General features: G+C 40.9%; 1 protein-coding gene across 4 annotated transcripts in view; it reads right to left on the reverse strand.

Moving 5' to 3' along the window:
• MKX (mohawk homeobox) overlaps positions 1-27932 on the reverse strand; it is a 46548-nt gene that overhangs the window by 15652 nt on the left and 2964 nt on the right. For all 4 annotated transcript variants that reach the window (XM_057432804.1, XM_057432806.1, XM_057432803.1 and 1 more), the window contains 2 exons: positions 20287-20440; positions 18894-19229 (listed from right to left, as the gene is read on the reverse strand). In XM_057432804.1, coding sequence (XP_057288787.1) covers positions 18894-19229; positions 20287-20440 — 490 coding nt within the window. The remainder of the gene's footprint in view (positions 1-18893; positions 19230-20286; positions 20441-27932) is intronic.

A 27932-nucleotide genomic window follows, 5' to 3' on the forward strand; every position in this document is an offset into this window, starting at 1 on the left:
AGAAAATTCACATACTAAAACTATGGTTGAAATTGTACTCCTGTTTGTCAATGAAATCAGACTCATTTCTTTCTGTGCCTCAGAGAAAAATAGGATTGGCAGAAAATGCTCAATAGGAGTCTAAGTTTTAGAAAAATGGATACAACTTACAAATGGAGCACTAATTTTTCAAGGATGATGAAAACAGTATCTAGACATGTCGTGGTATAAAAATTGCCTAAATGCTATGCTTACTTGCACATTAAAACAAAAAAAAAAAAAAACAAAAAAAAGAGGCATTTATATTTCAAGGAAAGAGTAGGAAATGTTCTCTGATTATATAATGAAACTTCAGATGAATTTACAGCTTTTCCCGGTTGTTGTTGTTCTCATAAACACATGCAAGAAATGTTCCTTTACAAAACATTCCTAAATCCTAAGCAGTGGAAAGGATGCCCTCCTTCAGGCAAATACACACTTTTCATTTCTTTGGGAAAAAAAAACCAACCCTACCTAAAAACTCAAGAGAACAAATTTCCAATCAACACTTGCTAATTTGAAACACTACAAATTCTTCCATATTGAAAGCAGATTGTTCTGAAGAAACACTCATTTTCAAGGTCATACAGCACTGGCAAAACTCAAAAAAGTTGTAGTCCAACTGCTTGCGTTCAGCTGTGTTTACTTAGTCTCAATTTGACAAAAGTCTGCCTCTGATTATACATAGCAGTCATCTGCCCACAGATAAATAGATATTACACAAACGTTTGGAGGGAATGACACTTGGCTACCGTTATTTTTGGAATAATTTACTCTGCATCCTGAACTTAAAACACCAAAATGATTCATAATGTTTTTCGGGCCCAAGTATTTTCATTTAATAAATAAATTTACCTCTACGACCTTTGTGGACTTTATATCCTACATGTTAGTGGATTAAAAAAAAGGTAATTTATTTTAAATATTCTGTATGCTTGGGAAAGGTGGATTTATAGAGAATTCAGACCAAAGATAGTGCACACTCGGTGCACTCACTGCAGCATGTCAGAGCCCAGCACCGGCACTGCAAAGGGCTCAGGGTGCTGCTGGAGAGCAGGTTCTAACTGAGCTCCACAAGACATCCCACCCCATCGCAACCTGCAAGCACACATAGACTGCTCAGCTCCCTGCAGAACATGCACCTGCAGTTAAAGCCCCCACTAGCAGAAAACCTAACAGCCATATCTGAGATACAAAGGTTGTGTACCTAATTCAGAGGTAAAGTTAACAGGTTTTTTGCCTATTATTTGTAGGAGCAAAAGTGAATATGTATTGGATGCCAAATTGAAATTTTGCTTTATCCAAGGCACGTAGTTGTTTCATGACATTTATAAGATAGCTTATATTTTAAAGCAGACGTGCGGTATTTCTCTGATGTGGTTAGAAATTTTGTCCAGTAAAGATATTACTTAGCCTAAGGCATTTTGTGCTATAAATTATCCAGGAATAAGGCAAAACCTTATGAATAAATTACAGTCCCTATTCCCATTCCTTCCCTGACGCCTCTTCCTAATTCTCTCCTCTTTAAGCCTCTGTCGGTTCCTCCAACATCAACTACCCCAAACCACACTTCCACATCAAGCACTGAGAGTACTGAGGGCAATTCAAAGTCCATGAGGGATATTGTTACTGCTGTACATTTAAAGTGGAAAATGTTTCCAGAGTGTGGTGATAGATGGAAGAATAAAACCTAGACCCGCCAGAGACAGACAGATTAGTTTCTGTAAAGTTAGCATGCTTTCAAAAATGTCTTTTCAATTAGAATACCAAAATTAAGAAAGCCTCTGATGCAATAGAAACCATATGTGTTTGACATATCCAGCTTCTCTATCTTTGACATCTAAATTTTCAGTTTAAAGAAAATTCAGACATTTGTTTACAAAGAACCAGTTTATGTGTTTACAAGACTAAACTGAATGCTTTTAGATGGAACTATTATATACTAGTCATTTTCCCTTATTTTCCTTTGTTTCAGGAAGAAATATTACTGTGAAGAAGGAATGTGGTTTTGATGTGGACAGCTGGAGGTACAGAAAACAGATTTCTGTCACGTGGAACAAATGCAGCAAATTCCTTCTTTACGGGCTGTTTCCTTACAGAGACTAAGTATTAGGAGCTTATTACGCTATGATGCAAAGCCCAGTCATTCAGAAGTGTGCTAACGATGGCAAACCCAGAGAAGAGTTAATTCAGATGGAATCCAGGAAAATGAGGCAGCACAGAAACCTCATCAGCAGTCCAATCACATGACAAAACGCAAGGCATCTCCAAAGCCACTGCCTGCCAAAAAAAGAAAGGCTGCTGCAAGAAAAATACTTTCACAGCTTGATATCTGGGTCTTGTGACTGCTATCCAAACAAGGAGTAAAAGTGGTACTATATAATGTGGCAGGGTAAACAGAACCACCCACTCGTCATCACCAATCATGTTTTTAATTCAGATAAATTCTGTTTCTTTAAAAGATGATGGGGGGAAAAGAAACAAAACCTTTTGTTCAGCTTGCAAATTATATGTATAATCTGATCTGGCATGACATATTTCAAGTTCATATATATCACGGACTACACAGGAATGCATGATTTGCCATGCAGGATCAAACTATTGGTCCATCCCGGGTGATGCTCTTTCTATGCTACTGAACAACACTTAGAGAAGCACAGAGACATTGCCCTCAGCCAACTATGCAACAGGTTAAAAAGATTTTCTGCCTACAACTTAGAGATGATGACTTTAAAAAAAATTAAACCAAGTATTTGATCTGAAAAATGTACAGAAAGGAGCAGAGGCAGAAGTTTAAACTTTCAAGAACACTGGGTGTCAGAGTCCTCCACACTTGGCCAAACTGTCTTACAGTAGCCTGCAAACTAGTTCCAGTTCTCAAAACAGATCTTGGTGGGATTCACCAAAGTCTGTGCTGGATCTGATTAAGCCAAAGATTGAAAAATCTTCTGCGCTTTTATGTCCAGTTTAGTCAGAGATTGTGGATGAACCAAGAAAGAGGGAAATTAGTAACCACACACCTCATGCAAACAGACCCCCCCATGACTACCACCACTGCCACCAAAATTAACAGTATTCCCCAGTCCCAGACTAAGTTCTGGCTTTTTTTACCTGAGTTGTGAGCAACAGTTTGGATTAATTTGCTTTGTATTCTAAGCAAGGTCATACCCTTTTCTGGAAGTGTATTTGCTCTTAGCCTGTGTAACATGGAAAAAAATGCCAAGACACAGTCATTAGACTCAAAGGTGCTTTCCAAGAAGACTGTCCATATCTTGACTCCTTATCTACCCTCATTTCTCAAACATTTTGAAAAGGAAAATGTCCAACTTTAAATTTTGGACTGTGAAAAACACTAGTATCTCCTATGCTCCTCTAATTTATTCTGCAGCCCTTCCTCATTACACTCCAGGTCTCTACCAGTATTTCCATCATATCTGCTTCCCCAGCATTTTCTCTTCTTACCTTCATCTCTTTCACCTCTTTTCTTTCCTATTCCTTCTCCTCCATTGATGTCCCTTTTCCTCTTCTTTTTTTGTTGTCCTCAATTCTACATCCCCCTTTCCCTGTCCTCTCCCAGCACTCTCCTTTCTTTACAACCTTGCAAAAGTCTCTGTTCTTCATTTCCCCACCTGTGTTTGTTTCCTGGCTGAGAGTTTTCCTTTCTCCCTTCACTCCTTGTCCTTTCTTCTGTCTTTTGCCTCCTAGAGCTAAAATGATACTCCAGCCATAACCTACCTGAGGTCCATCTTTTAAGTCCATTGTCAGTACTAGAGGGATGGAAAGTGTTTCAAAAAGAGCTAAATGACTATTCCAGTCACTGTCCGAACAAACAAGTGTAGCTCCCACTGACAGCTGGAGAAGTTCAGCACCTGAGTCAAGTTATTCCCCATTTGTTGCCAGTCACCGTTTGGTGTGGGAGTCCTGCTATAGCAATCCGTCCCCCACACCACAGCATGGAGAGACAGACAGAATTTCATGCAGTGGCCGCAGGGTGTTGGTAATGAGAAAAACAACTTGGGTCATATAAGTCTTTTCTTCACTTTTAAGTAAGAATGGCACCTAACACAAGTGAAAACTTTGTTGGAACTTTAAAAACGAAGGCAGAGGCCTGTATAAATATAGACAGCCCTCTGTTCTGCTGGATCGCTAAGAAAACACCAAAACATCACAAGAAAAGATCCCGTACAGCATGCCTCATGCAATTAATATCACAACTAATGAAAATCTCTGTCTTGGCTTCAAGTGAAGTGGTTTAATATCCTGCGAAAGGGCAGAATTATACCACACAAGCAATTGGGTCAAGAGGATAAAAAGCCTAAGCAGCACTGATTCCCTGAACTTCTTGAGATCTGCCCATCAAAACAGTAAATGTTTGCTTTCCAAGACAAAGCAAACTAATAGAAACATGCACCAGAAATAATCTTTATGGCCAACACTCCAGAAAAAATACTGGGGAACACTTTTGTTTTTCATGGTGAATGTATTGCCCCTGTAACTCCTCCCAGACGGAAGCCTGGCTCCCTGCTCCAGCTGGTGCTGCCTGTGCAAGCTAGAGCTCTCTATGCATGGCCCAATCCAACTTGTACACCCAATCTTTCAAAATTTTCTCTGTTTTCTTTGTCTCACTCTTTTTATATTGCTTCTGGTGGTTTTTGTGTGTGTTTTTGCTGCTGCTCGCTTCCCACCCTTACCGCTTTCCAACTGCTTGCCGGGCAGGCACAGCAATTCCATGTAAGGAACGCGGGGAAGAGACACATTCCTTGATTTTTCTGTGCACAGTAACTTGCATGACATTTGATCATACACAGAGATTAAGTCATTCATGAATAAGGCCCAAAGGGAGGAACAACTCCAGAAAAACAACCCTCCTCACTGGTAGTGCAGCATCCAGGACTCCATAGTCATTACTGCCACACTTACAGTTCGTAGTTGATCTGGCAAAGTGAGGAATCCAATTGCAGGCTCTGTGGTTTAAATAAAATGTATCTACAGCAGCTTGGATCAATGTTTAAAAATGTTCCATGTTATTTTAGTCCAAGGACAAGCTTTTAAAATTAAAAGAAAACTTTGGCTTTAATTACAGATGAAAAGTGAAAGTTGTTTAATAGAATTCATATCCTCAGAAGAACAGTAATAGAAATGATTTAAAATTTAAAACTCGTTCTTCTCTCTCCCAGCATGTGACAAGTCTCCTTGTAAATATTTAGAACTAAATTTTGAAAGCGACTGATTTGTGGACAATATTGAGGGTGCTTCTGCCTTGCTGTCATGGATCTTTGGTATAGCTCAACTTTTTCCTACATTTATACTTTCAAGCTATAGTGTCAGATTTTGATGCACATTTCAATGGGAAAAAAATAAAAAATAAAAAAAGAATTTTGTTACTACATATGTGTGATGCAGCAAATGTCACCACCCAAGACATAAATGTGAAGGGTTTATTCCAGATAGGCTACGAGCAATGTGATCCCAAAGTGGTTAGGTGCTACAACGGAGAAGCTGCTGCTCTCAGGATGATTTTCAGCAACAATTGCCCATCTGAAAATGATTAGTGCATAGCAGTGGATTTTCCACATGTTCATATGCTGGACAAGCAGGTTGCCCTTGAAGTATGGTTCCCTGGGGGAAGAAGGAAAACCCAGAGAAAAGTATTCTATTGTCAGATCATGGTTTCACTAGAGCCAGACAAAAATATGGTCAAGCATTCACTTGGCTGCTCTGCTGGCAAAACGATAAGGTACCGAAATGGAGACAGCTAATGAGGAAGGCAAAGAATGAAGCTCAGGAAGAAGATCTTAAAAGAATACAGATATTTTTTTCCTTTAAAAAATCAAAATAGGGTTAAGTATGCAAATTTAATAACTTTGACCTTTATTTTTATAAGGCCAAAAAGATTTAGAAGGGGTATTACTTTCCCAGTAAAGAATCTCATCTTTTAATCCAGCTGTATTTGAAGCACCAACGAGAAAGTATTGAAGGAGCCTAAATAAAAAAGGGTATGAACATAACGAGACAGCAATTGATATTTAATGCTCCATTAATCGATAATTTGGCTTGAAGGAGGAAAAAAGTTGGCAAAAGGGAATGGAATTCTTTAGCTCCTTGTTTTACTTAAGAAAAATTCCCAGTGGGCTTCACTTAAACAAAGAACTTCAGTTTTCCACTGGAAAGACAAAAAGAAAATCTTGGTCTAGCATGTCCTGCCACATGCTTTCACTACACAGTAAAAGAGTATGTACTTGGATCTCAGGCACATTTCAAAAGTGTAGTATTTATTAGCTGCTCTGTTGCCAAGTTCCACTATTATCATTTTATTATAACTAAGGTATATTTTTACTAACTAATTTACTTTTAGGTCTTTAGTTTAAGCTTTTGAAGGTCTCAGAGTGTCACGTACAGATGACATACAATATATCACAGGAATTTGTTGATTTTCTCCCTCCTCCTCTCCTCTATAAATAGTTACCCTGTATCTGTGATCTCAGGGCATTTGGCTTTCCTAAACCCATAATCCAGCTGTAAAGATATGCAGGGGACAAGGGACCAAAATCCTCAGATGGAGTGGAGCTCACCAAGGATGAAGGTGAGCCCTGTTACCAGATAACCTGTGGCACTCACATCCCTCGCACACCGAGAGGCACTGCAAGCCCACCCTTCCCCAGGACACCCTTCAAACCCCTTGCTCCAACCCTCCTCTTCTGCCCTTCACCCAGCTCATCCAGACCTGGATTTTTGCTGAGACTTCTCTTTCCCACCTGGGGCTGCTGGATGTTTTTTTTGTAAGCTAGAGGTGCTGCGTGGTGGGGCACAGGCTGTCCATCAGCATGGGTGCAAAAACACTGGTGGCTCATGCGGGGATTGTCCCGGCAGAGCCATGTTCCACACACCCTGTTAAAGGACTTCTGGTCCCGTGGGGAGCATGGACCTGCTGCCTGGAGGCTGTAGGAATAGGACGGAAAGAGGACACGGCCATGAGGCAGGAGGGGGTTTTAGTGGGCTCAAATTGGGCTGGGTGTTGCCGCTGCTCTGGACCGAGAATGGGTGTCTCCAAGCAGCCACAATACCCACAAAGAGATGACAGAACTCCTCAAACCCCCGCAAGTGCAGCAGAACTGTGGCGCCGAATCCAGCCTTTATTATTCCTATTTTGTGCAAGGAATGAAGGAAGATCAGTTCCCAAATATGAGCACTTACATTCTCCGAGGGTCACAGTCTTTGATCTATGAGCAAAGATCCCACTGAAAGCAGCTGGAGTTCACCAAATGAAGTTTGGAGAGCTTTGCAAACATATGAACACTGTGTGTCAAACCATGTACAGTGTTTTGGGCCAAAGCACTCAAAAACCAGACCAGATTTTGGCACACTAGATTTTTGATTTGTCCAACACAATGCATTTCCAAAGGCTTGGTTTTAAAATGTATCTGACTGCCTGTCCATTCTTTATCAGGCAGAGCTAAAGGCACTTTGAGGTGGATATCACATGTAATTATTAGCCCTCTTTGAAATAAGAGGGCAGAGAATAGGCAATGGGAATCTGAGAGATGAATGAGGTATGCAGGACTGAGAAATATTTATGACCTTACAACAAACACAAATTAATGCTTATGTGCACTTGCAGCCAGGAGAAATTATTATCACTCACAGTCTCATTAGATGAGGAATGAAAACAGCAGCAGAAATGCTGGGAGACAGTACTAAAAGGCTTTTAAAGATGCCTGCCATTTTTATTCATTTAACATGTTTAAACAAGCATTTATTTACTTTGGTTTAGTCAGCAAAGAAAGGCCTTTGCATAGAGCAGAAGATCACTGGGATCAATACCTGCAGGTCAGCCTCATCTTCTCTGCTGACCCTTGTGAAAAGGATTTTGGGCTTTGCTGAGCAAGCACCTCAGTGAAGGATTTGAAAGGGAGAAATCTCCTGATTTGTGAATAATACAGTTAGGAGCCTCTTTTCCTCTATCTTTGCAAAGTCCACCACCATGGTGAACTACTGCACAGCTCTGACCTGAAGGAGTAAGCACAGCAAAACAGCAAGGCAGCAGGTTTGAATTCCACAGATATCATCACCATAATAGAGCACTGAGGAAAATGTGTGTGTGTGTGTGTGTGTATGAAAAACTGCATGGTTTACAAACACCAAAGCAGTATTTGGAGCTGGTCAGATTTTTTGGGTTCTCCCCACTTCAAAAGGTGTCCCTAAACATCCAGTACTACTTAGATTCAGCAATTAGATACCCTGCAACAGTTGCATATCTGACATCGTAGACAGTGAAGAGTCCCAGGCTTCATCCAGAACCCATGCTCCCCCGGTTGGCATTAGCTCCACAGGCTTCACTGGGCTCCTACTGACACCGCTTTTGCTGCTGTGCAAACAGAGCTACCCAGAGCTTTCCCTGATATAGGGACAAAGGCCACTGACTTTTGGAGGAAGCTCCTGTTTGAAGACAATCCTGGGTAAATGAATTAGCAATGCAGTAACCCAACTGCACCAGCTAGATAATACAAGAGGGAGAAAAGTAGGACAATGAATTTTAGTGTGTGCATGTAATGGGCAATCCACCACCCCTCCTGTGCAAAGCTGTAATAAATATTCAGAAGCAGACTGTTTAATTTGCACACCAGCTCCAGGACATGCTCCCTGAGCAGCTGCTGGTCCAGGCTCCCCATGGCTTAGCCCACAGAAGGGCGAAGCCAGACCCTGCTCCTTGGGGTGGGAAAAGCAATTAGAAGAGCAGGGGCCTGGGACAAAAGTCTCCCTGAAGTCAATAGCTGAGACAAATTCTCCAGCACACCAAGATCTCATTAAACTACCCACAGTGTCTAGCCCACAAAGTACATCTAGTGCAAGGAGCAATCCTGCTGCTGTTTTGCAATGCATTACAAAATACCTTGGCTAGCAGAAAGAATTTGAGGCAATTCGCTCCTGAAGAGCCAGGTCGTGAAGAGCCTTCTTTTTTTCCAGCAAACTGGATTTGAGTTGACAAATAGTAACTGAGAATAAAAGAAAAAAAAAAAAGCCTGAACAAAGTAAAGGGGAGATGGAGAAACCGACAACATTTAACTTGATCTTCGACAGTGTAAATCTGTCAATACCCACAAATGACCACAGGCCATATTCCAGTTTTTACTCTGAGATACGGTAACTAAGACATTTGGCTGGTACCTCACATTGGAAAGAAAGTTTTTACATTTAGAAATGTAAAACATTGTAACATTTAAGGAATTTTGGCTACAATCCACTAGCCAGCCTTCCCCCAGCTTCAGCTAAGGGATTATTTTGAATGTTGCTTTGCTTTTCATGCATCTGTTGCCTAAATCAATGTGGAGGCATGAGGGAGTGACTGAAAATTGGCCCTAGAAATAGCGGTATATTTTAGTGTCATAACTGAGAATCTTGGCAATCCCTTTTAACTTGAAATGTCAGTGCCATACCAAACGATCTGGTCATCATAACCTCAACTCCTGGCCATCAGTGAAAGAACAGAGATAGTCTCCAACATCAGGTTTCAAGGCCACTGTGAAAACTAAGGAAAACACATTTCATGGCTCGTTGGAATTTCGCTTTACCTATTTTTGTGTGCTTCTTCTCAGCTGTTCCAGCTCTAGCTGTTTATCTGATCTCTTTCTGTTTGAATTGTTTTTACTTTTTCCAGATTTTCTACAATGCAGTTTACTTCTCCAACTTACTTTCCCGCTCTAAACTCCTGTTCCTTTCTGGTTTTGTAGCTCACATAAAACTCACATATTATGCAAGCCTTCTGCATGCTTTGACTATTAAGACATATTTCCCTTTTAACAGATCTAAAGTAGCTATCTGATGCCAATTTAACACCATAAAGCATAAAAGACCTCAACGCATCGTTAGTCATCACTGATAATTTCCACATCTACCCCTTTCATCTCATACCCAAACTTTCAAGTCTGGAGTGAACTGGATTAAATAAAACTGAATCCAACCCTGCTCTTCTGGTTTCGGATAATTAGAAATTGAACTTTGCAAATGAAGATGAGGGATGTTTTACTGAAACAGGTGTTCTCCTACCTCCATCAAGATGGCAAAAACCTTCTACACAAACGACACCTATAGTTTCCCCACATTTTCTTGATACTGGGTATAAGCTCATAAGCAGCCTGACATTAGTCCCAGCAGACATTCCTTTAATCCACTTCTCTGATTGCGCCAAAACCCTCCTGAAAGCTTCTCTGTGAATACACACGGAAGATCAGAAGTCTGGTCTTGCTAAACTGCTTTAATCGTTATGTTTCTGGTATTCACATTATGGACAAATGACCTAAAAAATGTCAGTTAAACACATAAAGGAGGCTTTTTAAATTACAGAATGACTTTCAAAAACCACAAACCTGCAAAGGGAAATAGGATTTGCTGGATCAGGTAAGATTACTCATCTATCTGGTCAGGCACATTCAGCATGTGGCTTTTTAGAAAAGGAAATTAAAATGGGAGGAAGTGATGGCGAATAAAACTAATTTTGCTGTTTAATACTGAAGCATTTTGGAAGATACTTTAAGAAGAATCCAGTCGAAAATCCCATTCAAAAGAAAACAAACTGGTCTTTTTTATTTCCTTTTTTTTTTTTTTTTCTATTACAATCTCTAGATGGATTCTACTGTTCACACCTGAGTGAATACAATTTCTTACTACCTGGGAGTGATCAAACCCTGCTTTGGAGACAGACCCTGCAGAGTGTCATGCATTTGCCACCCACATCAAAACATTGCCACGGTAAGGAAAATGCATGTGCTTGTGCATGTAAGCAAACACAGAAAAACCCAAAACATTTTCTTTATTTACAGCTATTTGACTGAATACAAACAAGCTGAAATTCACCAGTCTCACCATGGGCATAACCTATTTCAAACTCCAGGACTACTGAGAAGCTCACGGTTTTATTCAGCAGTCATGCTCCAAACTGACAAGCCTAGCTCAGATGGTTATTACTGGGATGTACCTGCTTAAATCCCTTCCACAGATGGGAGAACGAACACTGCCCATGCCAAGTTTCAGTCTGGATTGAATTTTTACAGCTGGGTCATAAATTTACGGATTAAAAGGGTTCTAATGGAAACACAGATACAGCCTTAACTACACTAACATGAACAGCAGCACTGTAACACTGCACGGAGGACAGTCCATGCTACAAGCAGGATCTACCAGGACATCACCCAAAGTGGTGTTCTTTCTCCCCAGCAGCGGAAGGGAGGTTGGGACATGCAGGAACCCCACGCCAGGTATAAAGTTTCAATTCAGACATATTTTCCAGAAAGAAGTGAAACTTTTATGGGCTCACCATTCCTTTATATTCACTGCCCCTGAATGTGAGAAGTCCAGCCCTCGTCCTCCTCCTGCTACTACCCTGTCCCACCTGTGCCTGTCTTCCCTGCACCTCATCCCCTCCTGGTCACACTTTGCTGCACTGCATATAGATGAGTGCATATAGGTAAGTGTCACCAAAGACAGCAGTTACTCGTGAAGAAGATAACAGATTTCATACGCAATTCACTGAGCAAAAAGGAAGGGTTTTATCCCTGCAATCTCTTTTCTTCATATAGGTGCCACAGAGAGTCAGCTGGAGACCCACATGAAGCAGAATGGGCACATTCTGGTACCAGAGCCTGTCCAAGTCTTTCTTGCAACCTAGCACCAGGGTGATCTGCCCCCAACCATGGCTTTGCCCTCAGAAACGCTTTCTAATCAGTGATATATAAAGTAGTGTGATTTCAAAGCCATACCTGATGGGGTGACAGCACACATCTCTGTGTTTATGGCTTTGCAAACACTCATATTTTGTTCCTCTTTTTTTCTCTTTCATGTTTAAAATTGTGCCATATTTTTCATGTTCGTTGGCCTACATCCCCTCTTTGTCACAGACAGCTGGTAAATGTATTTTGCTGCTGGGTTTCCTGAGTAGAGGAGAGAGCAGACATACCCTCCTTTGTGCCCCAGAAGCATATGGGGGAAAGCTGCAGTGGCAGGGTTGTTCTGCACACACGTCCATGAAGCACAGGGAGGCCAGACTATGTGGATGACCCACAGGACGCAAACGCACTCTCCTGACTGATGCTGCACCACTCCATCCCTGGCTGCTGCACCAGGACTGCAGCACTGAGACCTTTCTGCTCCTCTGCTCAAACTGGTCCATTTTCCCGTTCTCTTGTCTGGTTATCTCTCCCTCAAACCCCCTTTGCCTTCCTCATTCAAGTAGTGCTTCCTTTTGCAACACATGCAACTGCTTAGAGTAGCAGTGGCTGCAGTTTTGCAAGGTTGAGGATCCCCTGAATCAGTGCAAAAGCCACAGCAGCTGATGCACTGTAAGGTAGGATTGAAGCCTGACATTTCTGCTGTAAGAGATCGGCCCAGAAATCCAGGAACATCCTACTCAGGCAGTGGAAGGGAAGAAGGAATCACATCCATTTCACTAAATCAGTTTTCCCAAGCTGTAGTTTCACACACTTTTTAAACACTCCTTAAATTAACTGCTAATTTTCTTACTAATTTCCTTATTATATTCATTACTAGCCATGTAGTCTGCAGCTAAAACTGCAAAACAGTCTGATTTATGATCATGTGCTTTTCCATGCACATAATTTCCTGAAACATTCAGATTTGGGTTGGCCCCAGGTTTTAAGACCAAGTATAATTCTGAAGAAGTTTGGAACAATGGGAAAATGGGGATAATTATTTCTTTTTTTTTTTTTAACACACACCTTCACTAAATGAATGCAGTCCAAGGCTTACCGGGGAACAGCGCTTACTGAGGCCCTGAGCACTGGCTAACTATAAAGAGGAGTATTAAAATATATCATTGTTAGCCATCAGTGACAGCACCATACATTTTTCCTGCTGTGTCTGGGAGAGATCTTGGGCAAGCGCAGGGGTTTGCTGCTTTTTTGGCTGCTGCTGCGAATACTTGCATTGGGGAATTTTTAATGATCTCAGAGAAACAGAGGCGAGCTGCTGTACCGGCACAGGCAGCAGCAACCTGTGGCCATGGAAACATGGCTTATCCCCTGATTTTTTTTGATCCCTCTGATTCTCTGGTCAGATGCTGTCATCTTTTCCATTTCAAATCATTCATGTAAGAACATCTTATTCTCTGCGATGATAAAGCTGTCAGGAGTCCTGAGGCAAACTGACTTGAAGAAAATCCTCTGCAGCCAAACAACTGGCTTGAGCTATTTTTTACTGAAGGACATGGAAAATTGGCCATGACATCAACAGAAGCAAAACCAGCAGAGGCGCACCCCCTCTGCCACAGGAGGTCTCCACAGCAATTATACCTGAATTATGCCCATGAACATGCGGTTATTAGAAGCACATCTGACTTGCACATAGCCTAAACTCCAAAAAAAAAAAAAAGAAGCCCAAAGCATTCATAGTCATTTGCATCTGTAAACAAACAGATAAAACAAGGATGCAGTGTTTGCACCCAGCACCTGTGAGCAAACAAGTACTCTCTTTTCCCACAAAAGTGACCATTAAAAGCAGGGAGTGGAGAGAAATGGCTCAGAAAAGCCATTGCTGCCAGGCGCTCTGCTTCTCCTCCCTATAGGACTGGCTCCAGGCAAAGCTCTCCCCTGCCTGCCTGCAAGCCTGGGGTGCCCAGGCTTTTGCATGGGTGCTCTGTCCCCAGCACCATCGATGCTCCCAGCCCAGCCACCACTGCCTGTTCCCCCACCTGAGAGGGGCTGAGACTCCTACCTTTCCACAAAGAAAATACTCAGTTTTGATGAAGCACTGTTTTCCAGGGTCATGTGGAAATAATCCTGACCCATTCTCCCTGCAGCTCAAATACGAAGAAACCAAAAGACTAAAAAGAATTACAAAACATCTTATTTGATTTTTGCTGTTCAAACTGTAAGAAATACAAAAAGTGAAAAAACAATTTAACTAGCAGGGAACAGGCAGGATCTTTAGAATTCTCATGTTTGGGTTGTCACATCTGGTATATTAAACCTGACATTGTCCCTGTAGTAAAGCCATTTCCTTTTAATCTTTCTTCAGAAAAAACAACAGAACAGCAAATTACACGCAGTCCTCTCCTCAGTTCTCAATTCCATGCTATTTCAGTGTTGACGAATCAGGTCATGTAATAATAAAATTCCTGCAGAAATAGGATCTTAACCGTGTAACCTTCAAATTGCAGTTATGCTGCTGTGTGCATTTAATACGGTACTTGACATTCCCCTTTTCCATTTCACTTCTGGATGACATTAGGATTTGCAACAAGGACCTCCTTCAGCTCTCCCAGGTTACCATTTACTTTAAAGTATCCCCAAGGTCTCCAGTACGGTTTAGATCAAACTTACAAAAGTCCCTGGCACTAGCGGTTTTTGCGGGTCCCTTGAGTTGTCTCTAAAAACAGGTTCCATTGTGTTCATATTATGCTTTTAAATTTTATAGCTCATTTTTAAATTACATGTTAATTTCTAAAAATGTTAAATTGTGAGGAAAAGTTGGCAAGGACCACACAAAATCACAGCACTGTTCTGCAGCTTGCGTGTGCCTCTCTGTAGCAGTTATGTGCATGGCTATAGCCTTACATTTAAGCGCTCTTTATGAATGTGGGCCTGATCCTGGAGTGTGCTGAGGGTCTCATCAGAGGTGCTCAGTGTGCTGCGATAAATGACCCAGGATCATGCTTTATAAATCACAAACTTTGCAAGATCCAAATGAAAGTAAGAAAGGAAGGCGAGAGGAAAGAAAAAGGCAGTAGTAATGAAAACATCAGAAACGGAGCACACTCCTGAGTATAAACATCTAAAAATAGAGATCAAACATGTTCAAAAATCAACCATTCATGAGTTTATTTAAAATCCACCCTCCTTTCCAGGCCTGCAAGTCTTTAGTTTCCTCACCATTTTTATTTGTTCTGGCTTTTCTACTGTGCTAAATAACATACAAAGTGAAATCAATGAAAATCTGCCTGCAGAAAAAAGTTAGAAAACTCCCTGTCCTGCCATTTCATCTCTCTTTTTCTCATTTTAATTTTTGCTTTCATTCACCAAGCACAGCTCACCAGACAGCGATACCCCAGAAGGTTGGGATTTTTCATTTCCTTGTGCTGTAACGATACAGAACATTTTGTTCCCACAGGTGACTGACGATCAGGTACCCGCAGAGCACTGCAGTGTGATTACAGGAAAAGTCAGCATCTTAGCGATCCATAAACCAAAGACTGCTTCTGCCACTTTAGATTTATGTCCAGCCTCACTATAAACATCATTAGATCTTTTCTTTATAGATTTCTGGGGCGCTTGTTGCAGTCAGAGTGTTGTTCCTGCGTGCATTTGTACAACAAATACAGATAGGCAAGTCTGGTTTTGGTTATTCCTGTCACACAGAGAACCTGCTGTGAATGACAGCATGCCAAGGAGTTAATGAAAACTTGTTCTCCAACATGGATTTTTAACTAAACACAAACACTGAACCAAGCCTTTCAGCGGTCAGTTTAAGACACATATTTGACCAATTATATATATTTATACATTATACCTTCACTATGATTAATCCAAACTGAAATTTTCTGACTTAAGTGAGCACATTCACGTATGTCACGTTATATACATAAGTGTATCAGTTTACGACAGAAACGCTCACATATGTGACATATCCAAGTACAGTTGCACTCTTTCCCAGCTGCTCCATTCTCCCTGCTGCCTGCGCCACGTCCCGCTGCAGCTCCCCAGCTTCCCAGGACATGCAGCCAGAGTGGTATGGAGTGGCTGGGAGCAGCGGCAGTATGGACACTGCACCTGTGAGGCCTCCAGCTCAGGATTTGCTGCTCCCACCCCAGCACTAAAGCTGCTTTCCATGAACTCGCAATTGTGCAGAGGTATAAAGCGAGGCTGCTCTCCTGACAGTCAGTTATATAGCCTGTCCTTGATCTTTAACTGTGATTTCCCAGTTGCAAGAAGCTAGAGTAGCATATGGTCCCGTGTTTATAAGCATGTTAATAACCGCAATGGGAAACTGTAGAGCCTGTTTTCCTTATAAACTTTAAACTGTAATTTCTCGGTTTTGTCATTGGACACTGCACTTGTACCCTGTTAATTTGGCACAGGCTGTTGAGGCGGTCGTGGCCACCCTGACCCTAGGCACTGGGTGAGCAAAGTCACTCCAGACACACTGATGTACCTGAACTCAGGGTCTGGCCCATAACATGAACCAGATGCAGTGAGTAAGCTTTCTACTCACAATCTACTATGAAAAGTTTCTTTTCCAGTGAAAGCACAATAAGGAATTTGCTTCAATGCCAATGGCCGCCTGCTCTTAGGAGTACAGCAACCTTGCCAAACATGTCTCAAAAATAAAATGTCAATCACCTTCCCCTCTGTGTTTTTTTTTTAAATACCACTCAAATTGTCTTTAAAACATCCAGGAGGGACTTCACAATTCTGCTTCAACCCCTTTGTGTTAAAAATCAGCTGCTTTGCTTAACAAAAAATTTCAGTGGGGACCTCCTTGTAAGTGGCGGTACCTCACAAATACGCTTGCTGCTTTCAGGAAGGTATGAGTGGTACAGTCAGCCATACCCTGTTATTTTGCTTAACCAAAATGGATTACTGCTCTCTTTGAGAACACAGATACAGTTCTGCTACATGACTGCACTTAAAACTGCCATCGCAGGTATTCAAATCACAGAGTAAAGACATTAAAAAATAAAACATCCTTATTTATCTCTTCATATCTAAGAATTATTTGGATAATTTAATCTATTTATAAACAGATTTTATGAATGAACTTTATGAACTTTACAATATCTGCTTTGCTCATGAAGGGCTCAGTTTCTGCATAGTATCATTAGAAAATCATTAATTAATACTGTAATTTTGCAGCTGGAAAAAGCCTATTTGTACCCATTATTTCCTGAATGCACACACATATATAAGAAGGATATACCAAATAACAAAGTAGGTGCAAATGATCTTTTTCTTTCTATCAACAGGTTACTGATTGCCTGCTTTGGAAGTGTAGAAAGAATAAAACTGTATCCTGAGAGCTGCTGGCGTGTTCACATCAAAGGCCATAGCACTTCAAAACATTAACAAAGATATCAAGGAACTGACTTACATAAAATCTCAAGAGGAGCTCCAGGAATGTCAGTTATGAACCTTAAAGACAAATGTACCAGTTTTTGTGAACTCGCACAGTTACAGTGTGCCTGTCTCAGCATTCCCATTAAAGACCATGTTTTTCAGTACAGCTTGAAACTTGGCAAGAAGAACTTAATCCAGTTGCAAATTTATTACAATTTTAAAGAAGTCATCGTGTCCATTTTTAAGTTATAGCACAGAAAAGTACAGAAAACCAGAAGTTTCCATATCTGAGCTGCTGCATCTGTTCTTGAGTAACTTTTCACTTAAAAATAAAACTTGGCAGACAATATGCCCATAATGTGGTCCAAATGCATTTGGTATATTGGAAAATAAAGCTGAATGAGCAGAGTTAATTTTTGAAACTTACTTATCATGCTTGCACTATTCTTGCTCCCCAAGAGATCTCATTTCTCCTAAGGGCCCCCACTGTGCCACCTCGGTTATCCTCTGACAAGCTGCACACATTAATGTCCCCCTATGCTCACCAGCACATTCAGCCTCCTGAAGTCCTTGTGGCCCCTCTATAGGAGCAAATAAACACATGAAACGTGCCAGAAAAGAGAGGGCAAAGACTGCAAACTTCAGAGGTTTTAAAAGCGAGTGTCACCTGAACCTGCCTGCCAGAGAAGCCAAGGGGAACCAACATCATCTTAATCTGTATGAACTTCAGTGTGAAGCCCTGCAGTGCTTTTAATCAATATTCATCCATCCCAAAAGCAAAGCTGCCCACAGGGTGGTCCCTGGGAGAATAACCCCCATGAGAAAGTCCCTTGGACAACACAAAGTGCTGCTGAGATGGCTGTAAACCCTGAGGTGCTGGCAGAGACCTCCAGAACTTGGGATGCAAAACCTCATTTTTTAGAAAGATAAGAGGACAGACAGCCTTTGCCTTATGCCCCACAGGAATACAGGACAAGTTTCACAAGAGGAGCTTTCCAGGACTCCCTGCTCCACAGGGACTGAGCAAGTCCTGATCTCACCCTGATTTACAGCAATTTACTGGCATGAAGCAGGCAGTCCCATGTGCCTTCCTCTGACTGGTAACAAAGTGCATGATATTTTATATTTTTATTTATAAGATTAAAATAATAAATGATGTGTAACTCTTCAAAAGAACACTGAGCCAAGATATTTAATGGTCAAGTCTGTGGCCCCTTAGCTCAGTGCACTATCTCTGGACAATGATACAGAAATTGCTCTAGACTAATCCATGTATTTGTAAGAGATTCATGAGCACTAAAGGGCCATGCACTGGATGAAACACTGTGAAAAGGACAGAAAAGATGCTGCACAACAAGGGAAGGTGTTTATGCATGGGAGGCATACGGCTCATGTAAGTTCCACGAACAGCCACCTTGAAATTTCAAAGCCCTTCTTTTCCTCCCAGCTGGGGTACCAGTCCTCCCCTAGTCCTAGTGAGTGCTCTAATCGGGCCCTAGTCCTCCCTTATTTTAGGAGTTTTCTCCTTTTTTAGGCTTGTCTTAAAGCTCCCAAAACCAGCTTTTAAGTGTCATTTAAAAAATCGGCCCCATAGCTCCAGCTTCATTAGCAGTCAGTAAAAGCATTTAACTACAATACTGCAGGTAGAGCTTCTCCAGTGAATGAAAGTGTGGACAGGAGTTATCCACTCTCACGTGAAAGGATGGATAAGAGTCATCCACTCTCATAAAGGGCATGATCAGGTGACACTCACTTCAAGTGACACCATTCACCAAAGCTGGCTGTATTAGGAATGATGCAGAAAGAATCCCTTACCTGTCCGGTAGACAAAATTGCCTTCTGTCTCTGATGATGATGGAGACACCAATTCTTCCTCAAATTCATTGGAACTAAATGAACCAGAGTGATTCCTTTGCCTTGTTTTTTCCATCATAGCTGCATTAGTAGCCATGACGTGTCTCAACGAGTCATTTAGGTAACGATTCAATAAGCTGCTTTTGTATTTGGGGGGTGACACATAATCCTCATTGGCACTTGTTTCTGGTCTCACTCCTGTTTTTATTACTGAATTTTCAGTTTTAATCACAGTGTGATGAACTGGTTTGTTATATCCTCCTTCATTCATATGGTTTCTTGGAGGATTTTCCCCATCTGAAAACAAAAGGACAAAGATGCAGAACACATCAAATACCTAATATCTTAAAAGAAGCTTCCTCTACATGTTTTAAAATGTTATAAATATAGCAACTTCAGCCTTCAGCTTTAGAAAATTATTTTCATTTTCTTCTGCTCACACATTGCTCACAGCAGTTCCCAAGGTTCTCAGATGTTCCAGCTATTCCAAATTAATTAACTTAAAAAACAGCCTCTGTCTAATTTGTTCATGAGTAATACAAGGCAGGTGGAAAAAAATGAGAAGTGACCTACATCACTGATAAGCATTTAAAAATCTGTGTGAATAAGCTGAGTTCTAACCTGAAAATTGGTTCTCCTGAATACTACAGTATTATTCAAACTGAAACTGGAACGAAGGTAATTGACACATACTCTTCTAAAAATTCACATACAGATTTCTGACAATGTTCTACAGCATTTGTTCCTGTCAATGTGCCTCCATCTCCATCCAACCAAAAAAAGTACCCACAGATGTAATTAATAGAAAAGTTCTATTAAAAAACACAGGGTGTTACTTAAAAAAATCCTACATCTGTTCACTTGGATAAAAGAGAGAATTTCAGTGTACCTTTTAAGGAAATAAACTGATGGCAAAATACATAAAATAAATAACAATAATATTCAGTTTACCATACAATAAGCCTCGCTGAAGTTAATCAGATTCTCTTGTTAATCAGATTATCTTGTTAATGATGTGATATTGCCACAGTCCTTACATCAAGGAAAGTAACAGTCAAGAGATTTCTCATTTCCCAAGAGTAATCAACTATTTTTCTTTAATGCAGATTAAAGAAATAGGCTTGTAGAATCTAATGAGCTAATGACTATTTTTCTAGTAATGATGCTATAACACACAACCAGACTGTCCCCCCAATTAACCTACACAATCCCACTTTGAAAGGGTGCAGAGTGTCTGGGCCCCAAATACAGCACAGAGCATGTTTTGTGAGGAATCAGAGCTAACGTAAGGTACCTGATACCTTCTAAGTACATTTTATTCGGTCTAAAACTGATAAGAAGAGCATCAACAAACCTTCAGAGCATGAGTCATCGCTGCTCACGCTGAGTCGTTCAGCATTTCCTTGAACATACTTGTTGTACAGTTTTATTCTTAAAGCCCAGCTAAGGTCTGGTTGCCTGACAGTATTCTTCAGCCGACGTCTTGCATTGGCAAACCAGTTGGATACCTGCACACAAATCAATGTATTAGTTTCCCTTGAAAATGATGCAAATAAACAAATCTAACTCATAGGGTTTTCGTGAGGTTTATGTAAGAAAACTGCAAGCAAGGGAAACATGAACAAAAGTCTATGAATACTATCCCAGAGCAGAACAGGAGCCTCAGACAGAAAGGCAGTTTCAGGCTTCCCACCCTTCTCAAGTGTTAGCAAACCCTCATTATGAACAAAGTTTTAATTAAGGTGTTCCCAAATCCTCCTTTTATATTAATCTTTTTGTTTGTTTTGTCTTAAAGATACTGCCCTGAACTTTTAATATGAACCTAATATCCTAAATTCAAATTAATAGGTAATGTTCGGTAATCTGCCTTTGACATTTATGTAGGCTATAATAAAGCTGTTGAAGAGAAAAAAAGAAACATTCTGAATTTGGTTACATAAAAGCCCAAATTCTCCCTCATGTTTTATCAGTACTCCAAGTGTGACAGAGAGTGGGTATCAGGAAAGTCTCACACAGAATACAATGTACCAATGTACTTGCAGTCACTGCAGAAATCAACCATTTGCTCTACAGCACAGCAGTTTTTGTGAACTCTTTCTGTTGTGGAAGCCCTAAAAACCACTGAGGATTCATATTCTTCACAAGGAGATTACTAAACAAGAGACTGGCTTGTATTCCTTCTCAGCTGCACAGTGCTTTTTAAGAGTTTGACATTACAAAAGGGATGCATGTTGGTATCCTTCTAGCATACAGGGTCACCACAAAGGCTCAAACACAAGATTTCACAGTGCTTCAGGCACCATAGCAGCAAAAGAGCAAGTATAGTCATCTGAGCCAGCAGGGCTAATTAAACCACCAAGAGGGATGCATGTACTTCCAGCGACTTAACATGAAAGCATACCTAAGAAAATGCTGGCCTTGATTCTACTGTAACTTAAAAATATATAAAATAGGAAATACTTGATACTGACAGGGTGACCTTAGCATAACCTTACTACAAGAGAGAGCAGAGGCAAGCTACCTACACTCTAACAATATTTGTTTAATGATAAATCAGGTCTTAAAATGATATTTACTCCTTGCAAGAATAAGGGTATTTTGACATGACCTCTGCAAGACAGAGGTGGAGTAGCATTACTTGCAAAGGAGAATGTAAAGAATGTTGGGAGTCTATAGTCCCACTCACATCTTTGTGTTCTGAAAGTTCACATAGAGGAAGCTGGAGATCACTGCAGTCATATTCTGACCTGGGAATGATCATACCATTTAATTTATGCCAACCTGCAAAGCAAGTTAACACATAATTTATCAATACATGCTACCCCACCTACTAGAAAGCCAAACTGTAGACCTCAGTGTTGGATTTTGGCCTTAGTTTTGTCATCTGTCTATTGTAGCTCAGGTTGTATAAACTGCACAGAAGCATTTGGCTGATTATGCTGTATCAATAATCTCTTCTAGGGTGATTATGAGAAAAATAAACACTATCTGCTTAAAGGGAAAATGAAATTTCAGTTCAAACTCTCACCCAGAAATGCGCAATGGCACCTTTAGCCTGTCACTGTGATTTTACTTAATGCTTGCATGCAACAGGGTTTCACCAAAAATAACAGTGAGCCCTGTATCAGTGTTCGGGTGTCAAACACCTAAGTTTACACACCATGTAGTTTACTGCAACGGATTAGAAGACCAAAACTGTATCTCACAGAGAAGAGTAAGTAATTTTCATTCTCTTCCAAGGCTACTAGTTTATATTCATCACATTGACACAGCAATCATTATAATAAATGAGAAAGGGTGGACTGGAATTCATCCACTTTCTAAAGCTGTTAACAAACTCACTCCAGACTGTTCAGCTGAAGCAGCAGTCACCTGGCTGCTGCATGATTTAGTGTAACTCTGAAATCAAGTATGTAATGATAGAGATGGATCAATCCACAGTCTCACTGAATGTTACAGCAGTTACTGCAGCATCTTACAAAGCTGACAGCTTTCCAACCTCTCACGAGAAAAATTTCATTATGTTCCATTTCATTACATACTGAAATATTTCATCAGTGAAGTGCCATGTACAGAAAAGAAAGATGGGTAGTATTAGTGTGACTCATACATAAAAGCAATTAAATTTAGCAGGAGTGATTTTTGTATGGTACTCTTGGTTTATTTTGGGCTCATTCTTCCCATGCCAATGCTTTGCTTTCTGCATATCAATATGAAAAGATGAATCATATTTTAAGTCTTCTGCTATGAGAGGAGGAAATAGTAGTATTTGATCATTATTTCCTAATGAGATAAATATATTGTACCTTGTCCTCATGCTCTTTATGGAACAGATCATCTTAAGTGCCATCACACAGAACATACAGGTGCTCAGGCCCAGCATGAAAGGCAGGTCCTGCTTGACTAATATGATCCGCTTCCATGATGTCTACCTAGTCTTTAATAAAGCTTTTGACACTGTTTCCCACAGCATCCTCCTCGCTAAAACTGGCTGCTCATCGCTCGGACAGGCATATTCTTCTCTGGGTATGCCAGATGGCTGGACAGCCAAGCCCAAAGACTGGTGATGAATGGAGTTAAATCCAGTTGGCAGCTGGTCACAAGTGGTTCCCCGTGGCTCAGCTCGGTATTGGGGCAAGTTCTGCTTAATACCTTTATAAATTATCTGGATTATGAGATCGAGTGACCCTTCAGTAAGTTTGCAGATGTTGTCCCACCAAGTTGGGTGGGACCGTTGATCTGCTGGAGTATAAAAAGGCTCTGCAGAGGGATATGGACAGGCTGGATTGATGGGCTGAGGACAATGGTGCAAGGTTTAATAAGTGCTGGGTCCTGCCCTTGGGTCACAACAATCCCGTGCAATGCCAACAGGCTTATGGAAAAGTGGCTGTAAAACTGCTCAGAGGAAAAGGACCTGGGGGTGTTGGTTAACAGCCGGCTGAACATGAGCCAGCTTGTGCTCAGGTGGCCAAGAAGGCCAAGAGCATCCTGGCCTTTATAAGAAATAGCGTAGCCAGCAGGGCTAGGGAAGAGATTGTTACCCTATACTCAGCACAGGTGAGGCTGCACCTCAAATACTGTGTTCAGTTCTGGGCACCTCACTACAAGAGAGACATTGAGGTGCTGACGTGTGTCCAAAGGAGAGCAATGAAGTTGACAAAGTGGCTAGAGAGCAGTCTTATGAAGAGCAGCTAAGGGAAATGGGGTCATTTATCCTGGAGAAAAGGAGACCTTATTGCTCTCTACAGCTACCTGAAAGGAGGTTGTAGTAAGGTGGCTGTTGGTCTCTTCTCTCAAGTAACAAGTGATAGGACAAGAGGAAATGGCCTCAAGTTGTGACAGGGGAGGTTTAGACTGGATATTAGGAAAAATTTCTTCACCAAAAGGGTTGTGAAGCACTGGAACAGGCTGTTCAGTGAAGTGGTGGAGTCACCATCCCTGGAGGTACTTAAAAGATGGTAGAAGTGGTGCTTACGGACATGGTTTAGTGATGACTTGGCTAGGTTAACATTTGGACTTTATGACCTTTAATGTCTTTTCCAACCTAAACAATTCTATGATTCTATGATTATGAAAGCATCTGAGGCCAACATTTACAAGAGAAGCTTTCTGCTAAAGCAAAAAGCAGCAAACTCACTCCAGAAACACTTATTACAGGCTGCTCTTGGCTCCTTTAAAGCCAAGGCCAGTTTTGTCACTAATTTCAAGCATCCCAAAAGCTACCTTGTGCATCACATGGTCTTTCAAAAGTTGTCTGCCTACTGCTGTAGGTCCTACTCACTACAAGTGCCTGTTTGGACCACACTTACTTAAGTATTACAAGAAGAAAAAATGAAAGCTGCCAAAAGCCATCCATCCTTTACCATGGTCCCAAGTTACACTACCATGAACTCTGAGAATAATAAAAGAAAACCAAAACAATGACTTACATAAAAGCCAGTGGGAAAATCCGTGTCTCAGAAACCTCACAAAGAACTAAGTATCTTGAAAAAAAAGGCATGATGAAACTCACTATTCTTGTAAAGTAACGATCGTGTAGTTCTTCAAAAAGTAAACAGACAAAACCCAAGGAGAATGATAATGAATGTGATTTCCAGCATTTGTATTTTATAGCAACTCAGTCATTTCCAAAGACCATCAGGTACTTATATTGGCATAATGAAATATTGGCCGTCTGATTTTACTTCAGAAGAGACTCTTTAGTTTTATTGTAATTTGTTCTGATTCACTGCTTAAGAGTGGCCAAAGTTTCAGAAAGGGAAGAGAAATCAAGCGATTTTCCTCCTCTGGTAATCCAGATATGCCTTTATGAATCTGAATACTATTAAATCCATAGCAGCACATGACCAATATATCAATCCTAGTATTGCAAAAAGCTTCTCTTCAACAATAAGGCCATTCATATTTCTTCCTGGAAGGAATATACAGCCATCTTTCTTTTTTATTTTACTAGAACATCTGAACCAAAATTTAAAATAAAATAAATCAAGCACTGTGGTAGTAATACAAATGAAAATGTAGCATATTAATAGCATATTAATAGGACAAATTATTGGATTCTGAATTGGAATCTAATTGCAGTAAAACATAAAATGCCTTTTCAAACTATATTGCTTTTTTGGTTTCCTGCTTTGGCAGTTGGGGAAGTAGAAAACTTTGGACTGTTAGACTAAAAGCTGCAATAACATTTGCTTTGAGGACTCCTGAAGACGTCGTTGGCCTGCTCAGGAATAAGTCAGCCCAAAATTTGCCCCAGGTTTCGCTGCTACATATTATTAAGAAACAAGATGATTTATGATTCCTGTGAAATCCTACCTCCTTGAAAGAGTTTGACTTTCCTTCTGCAGTGCAGATGGACATGCAACAGGAACAGCCCTCCTGCTCGCAGGAACAGGAAGATAAGCCAAAGTATTTGTGAGATGGAATAAACTGGGTGATAACAAAGCTAATGAAAGTAAGCTGTGAAAGCTTACTTTCATGCAGATACTGTCCTAATAGTAACAGCAGAAAACAAGGCTGGATGTTGAACTCTTTGTCTCACAGAAGGATTGGTTTTATCTACGCTACAGTCCTGCAAAAGCTCCTTTGGATAGATGCTGCATACTGGAATAAGTTTCATTAGATGAAAGAAAAGCATGTGGAGAAGAGGTACAACAATACCACTCACGACCAACATCATCTTCCAGGCAGCTGCTGAAGACTTTTTCTAAAGTCAGCAGTCAGGTGAAAACCAAAAAACCCCAACTATGAATTCCCTAAATGGCACTTTGGCAGAAACCCAAAGGGGATTTTCAACAGTATCTTCTGCCTTCCCTAGGGCTTCCAATGACAAGGCGTGAGCACATGAGGGATGCTGGGAAGAGGTAACAGCTGTTGCAGACAACAGCCTCCACAGGATTTGAAAGATGTGGGGGCAAGCATGCATTCCCAACCAAGAGCAAACACCACAGGACATCACTGAACAATGGAAGAAGAGTAGGAAACAAGAGACACGTCAGGGAACGTAAAGGCATGAAACCTGGAGAAAACATCATACACCAGCTCCTGGTTTGCCAGTGATGTCTGGTGTTGCTAGATTAGAAAAGCAATCACAGGAGACCGTGGATGATGCTTTTGCAAAGCGGCCCTCCTGGGGCAGAAGCAAATCTTTCCAACAGATACCGAAGGCCAGACCCAAGCCTGCTTTCGGTAATACCGCTTTGCTGAAACAGCTCAGCCTTCAGGGAAGCTATTTCAGATGCGCCCAGTGTGACTGAGATCACAGCCTGGCACTTGCTCTCTCACTCTCAGAAAACAAGAATTTTGATCTGGATTACAGTCTTGTTCTTTCTGGTCATCTGAAAAGTAGATATGGGGTGTGTGTTGTTTTGTTCTTCCAGGCTCAGGAATTACTTCTGGTGCCAGACATACGTATTTACCTCTTGTACATATACTATTGTATTTCTGTATTAAAAGAGCATTGCACCCAAATGACAGGAGAAACATCTGGGGTTTCTTTTAGATGGTGTGCTTCTGTAAATGAAGATAGATGTGCTGGTTTGCACAGCTCTTTCAGATATTAAAGTTTGTAGAAATAAGGCTACTGAATTCAGTTTCAGCGTAAATCCACTAGAGTCAGGGAGCTCTAACACACCTAAATGTAGCCTCTGTGATTCCTTTTAATTTTATTCTACACCTTACACAGATCATAAAACTCTCTGGAGCAGTGGCCATGGCTCACTTGATGCTTTTATAGAGGCTAACACAGCATATCTCACATTCCCATCATGATTTACCAAAGCTGCCACAACTCCCCAAATGTCATTAGTGTGAAAGTCTCCCAATATGTATTCTGAGTGTATGTTTTAAGTCTGTAAAAAATACAAGAATGTTCTAAAAGCCATAGTCCAATAAAGTACTCCTATTGAATGCGGCATTGAATGCATAGTGTTTATGTAATCGTATTTTTAAAAGTCTGAGCAAACCTTTCATGTGTATTTTTTGAAAGCAAGAGAAGTTGTTTTAACTGTATCTTCCAGTTATAACTGGCATTTTCTGAGACATTAATATTATTTTTGTCAAAGCTATAGTGTTTTTTCTAGTGCAACAGTCTCACAGTGAGGTACTAAACTGTAGAAGTTTCTTATTTTGCTGTTACTAGGATGAAAGTGCATAGCACCGGCTTTTTTCAAGGAGCACTCAAACTAATAATGCTGAATTACCACCTTCTTTTTCTAGTATTTTATTCGTTCTCTCCATGTCCTTTGCAAAGTGACACATAATGCGTTAGTCAGAGTGCTGAGGACCCAATCCTGCAAACACATGTGTTTCATTTTATGCACCTAGCAGTAGCCTGCAGCAAGGAAATTAGATTACTCACAATGTATAAATCTTTGCAGCATCCAGACCTGAGATAGCATCACTCAGCAACTGAGAGCATTTAACCACCTACTTCAGCAGAGAGCCAGATGGCAACGAGAACAAAGAAGTGAGATTTATGAACATTTGCAGCCAGTTTTATGCCTCTTGCTGCAACCCAACTGCCAGTCATTCCAGTGGAGCTTTACCTGAGAGCAAAACAATTATTCCCCACATCTAATTACGCTATGATGACAATTCCTGTAAGACTGTGAAGCGCATGCTGCACCACTGCACACAGTTTGCATGGGAATACTAACAGCTGTGCAACAGGTGACGATTATTCTCAGAAAGCATAACTGTTCCTATTCTTGCCTGTTTTCAAAAGGGAAAAGAGTAGCTCCCAACAGCTTCCTCAGCAATTCCTGTTCTGTGCGGAAACCTCCCATTACTCTTTTCTTTACCTGAAGATTTTTGAAGACTACGCAAACATATTTCCACTGCATTTATGAATGCGATTAAAGGACGCAGACCTTTTCCTAGGAGGGAAAGCACACACCTTTTGCGGACTATCTTTAGCACCTCCTCGGACAGGATAGCACAGATGTGGGGATTCCTGTTTGGGGGATACAGTCCTGCTGCCACGGAAGCCTTGGGGAGGGC

Source organism: Pezoporus wallicus, unplaced genomic scaffold, assembly GCF_028554395.1.
Source record: "Pezoporus wallicus isolate ANWC-B61680 ecotype Strahan unplaced genomic scaffold, APGP_CSIRO_Pwel_v1 scaffold_2584, whole genome shotgun sequence".
NCBI classification, from domain to species: domain Eukaryota; kingdom Metazoa; phylum Chordata; class Aves; order Psittaciformes; family Psittacidae; genus Pezoporus; species Pezoporus wallicus.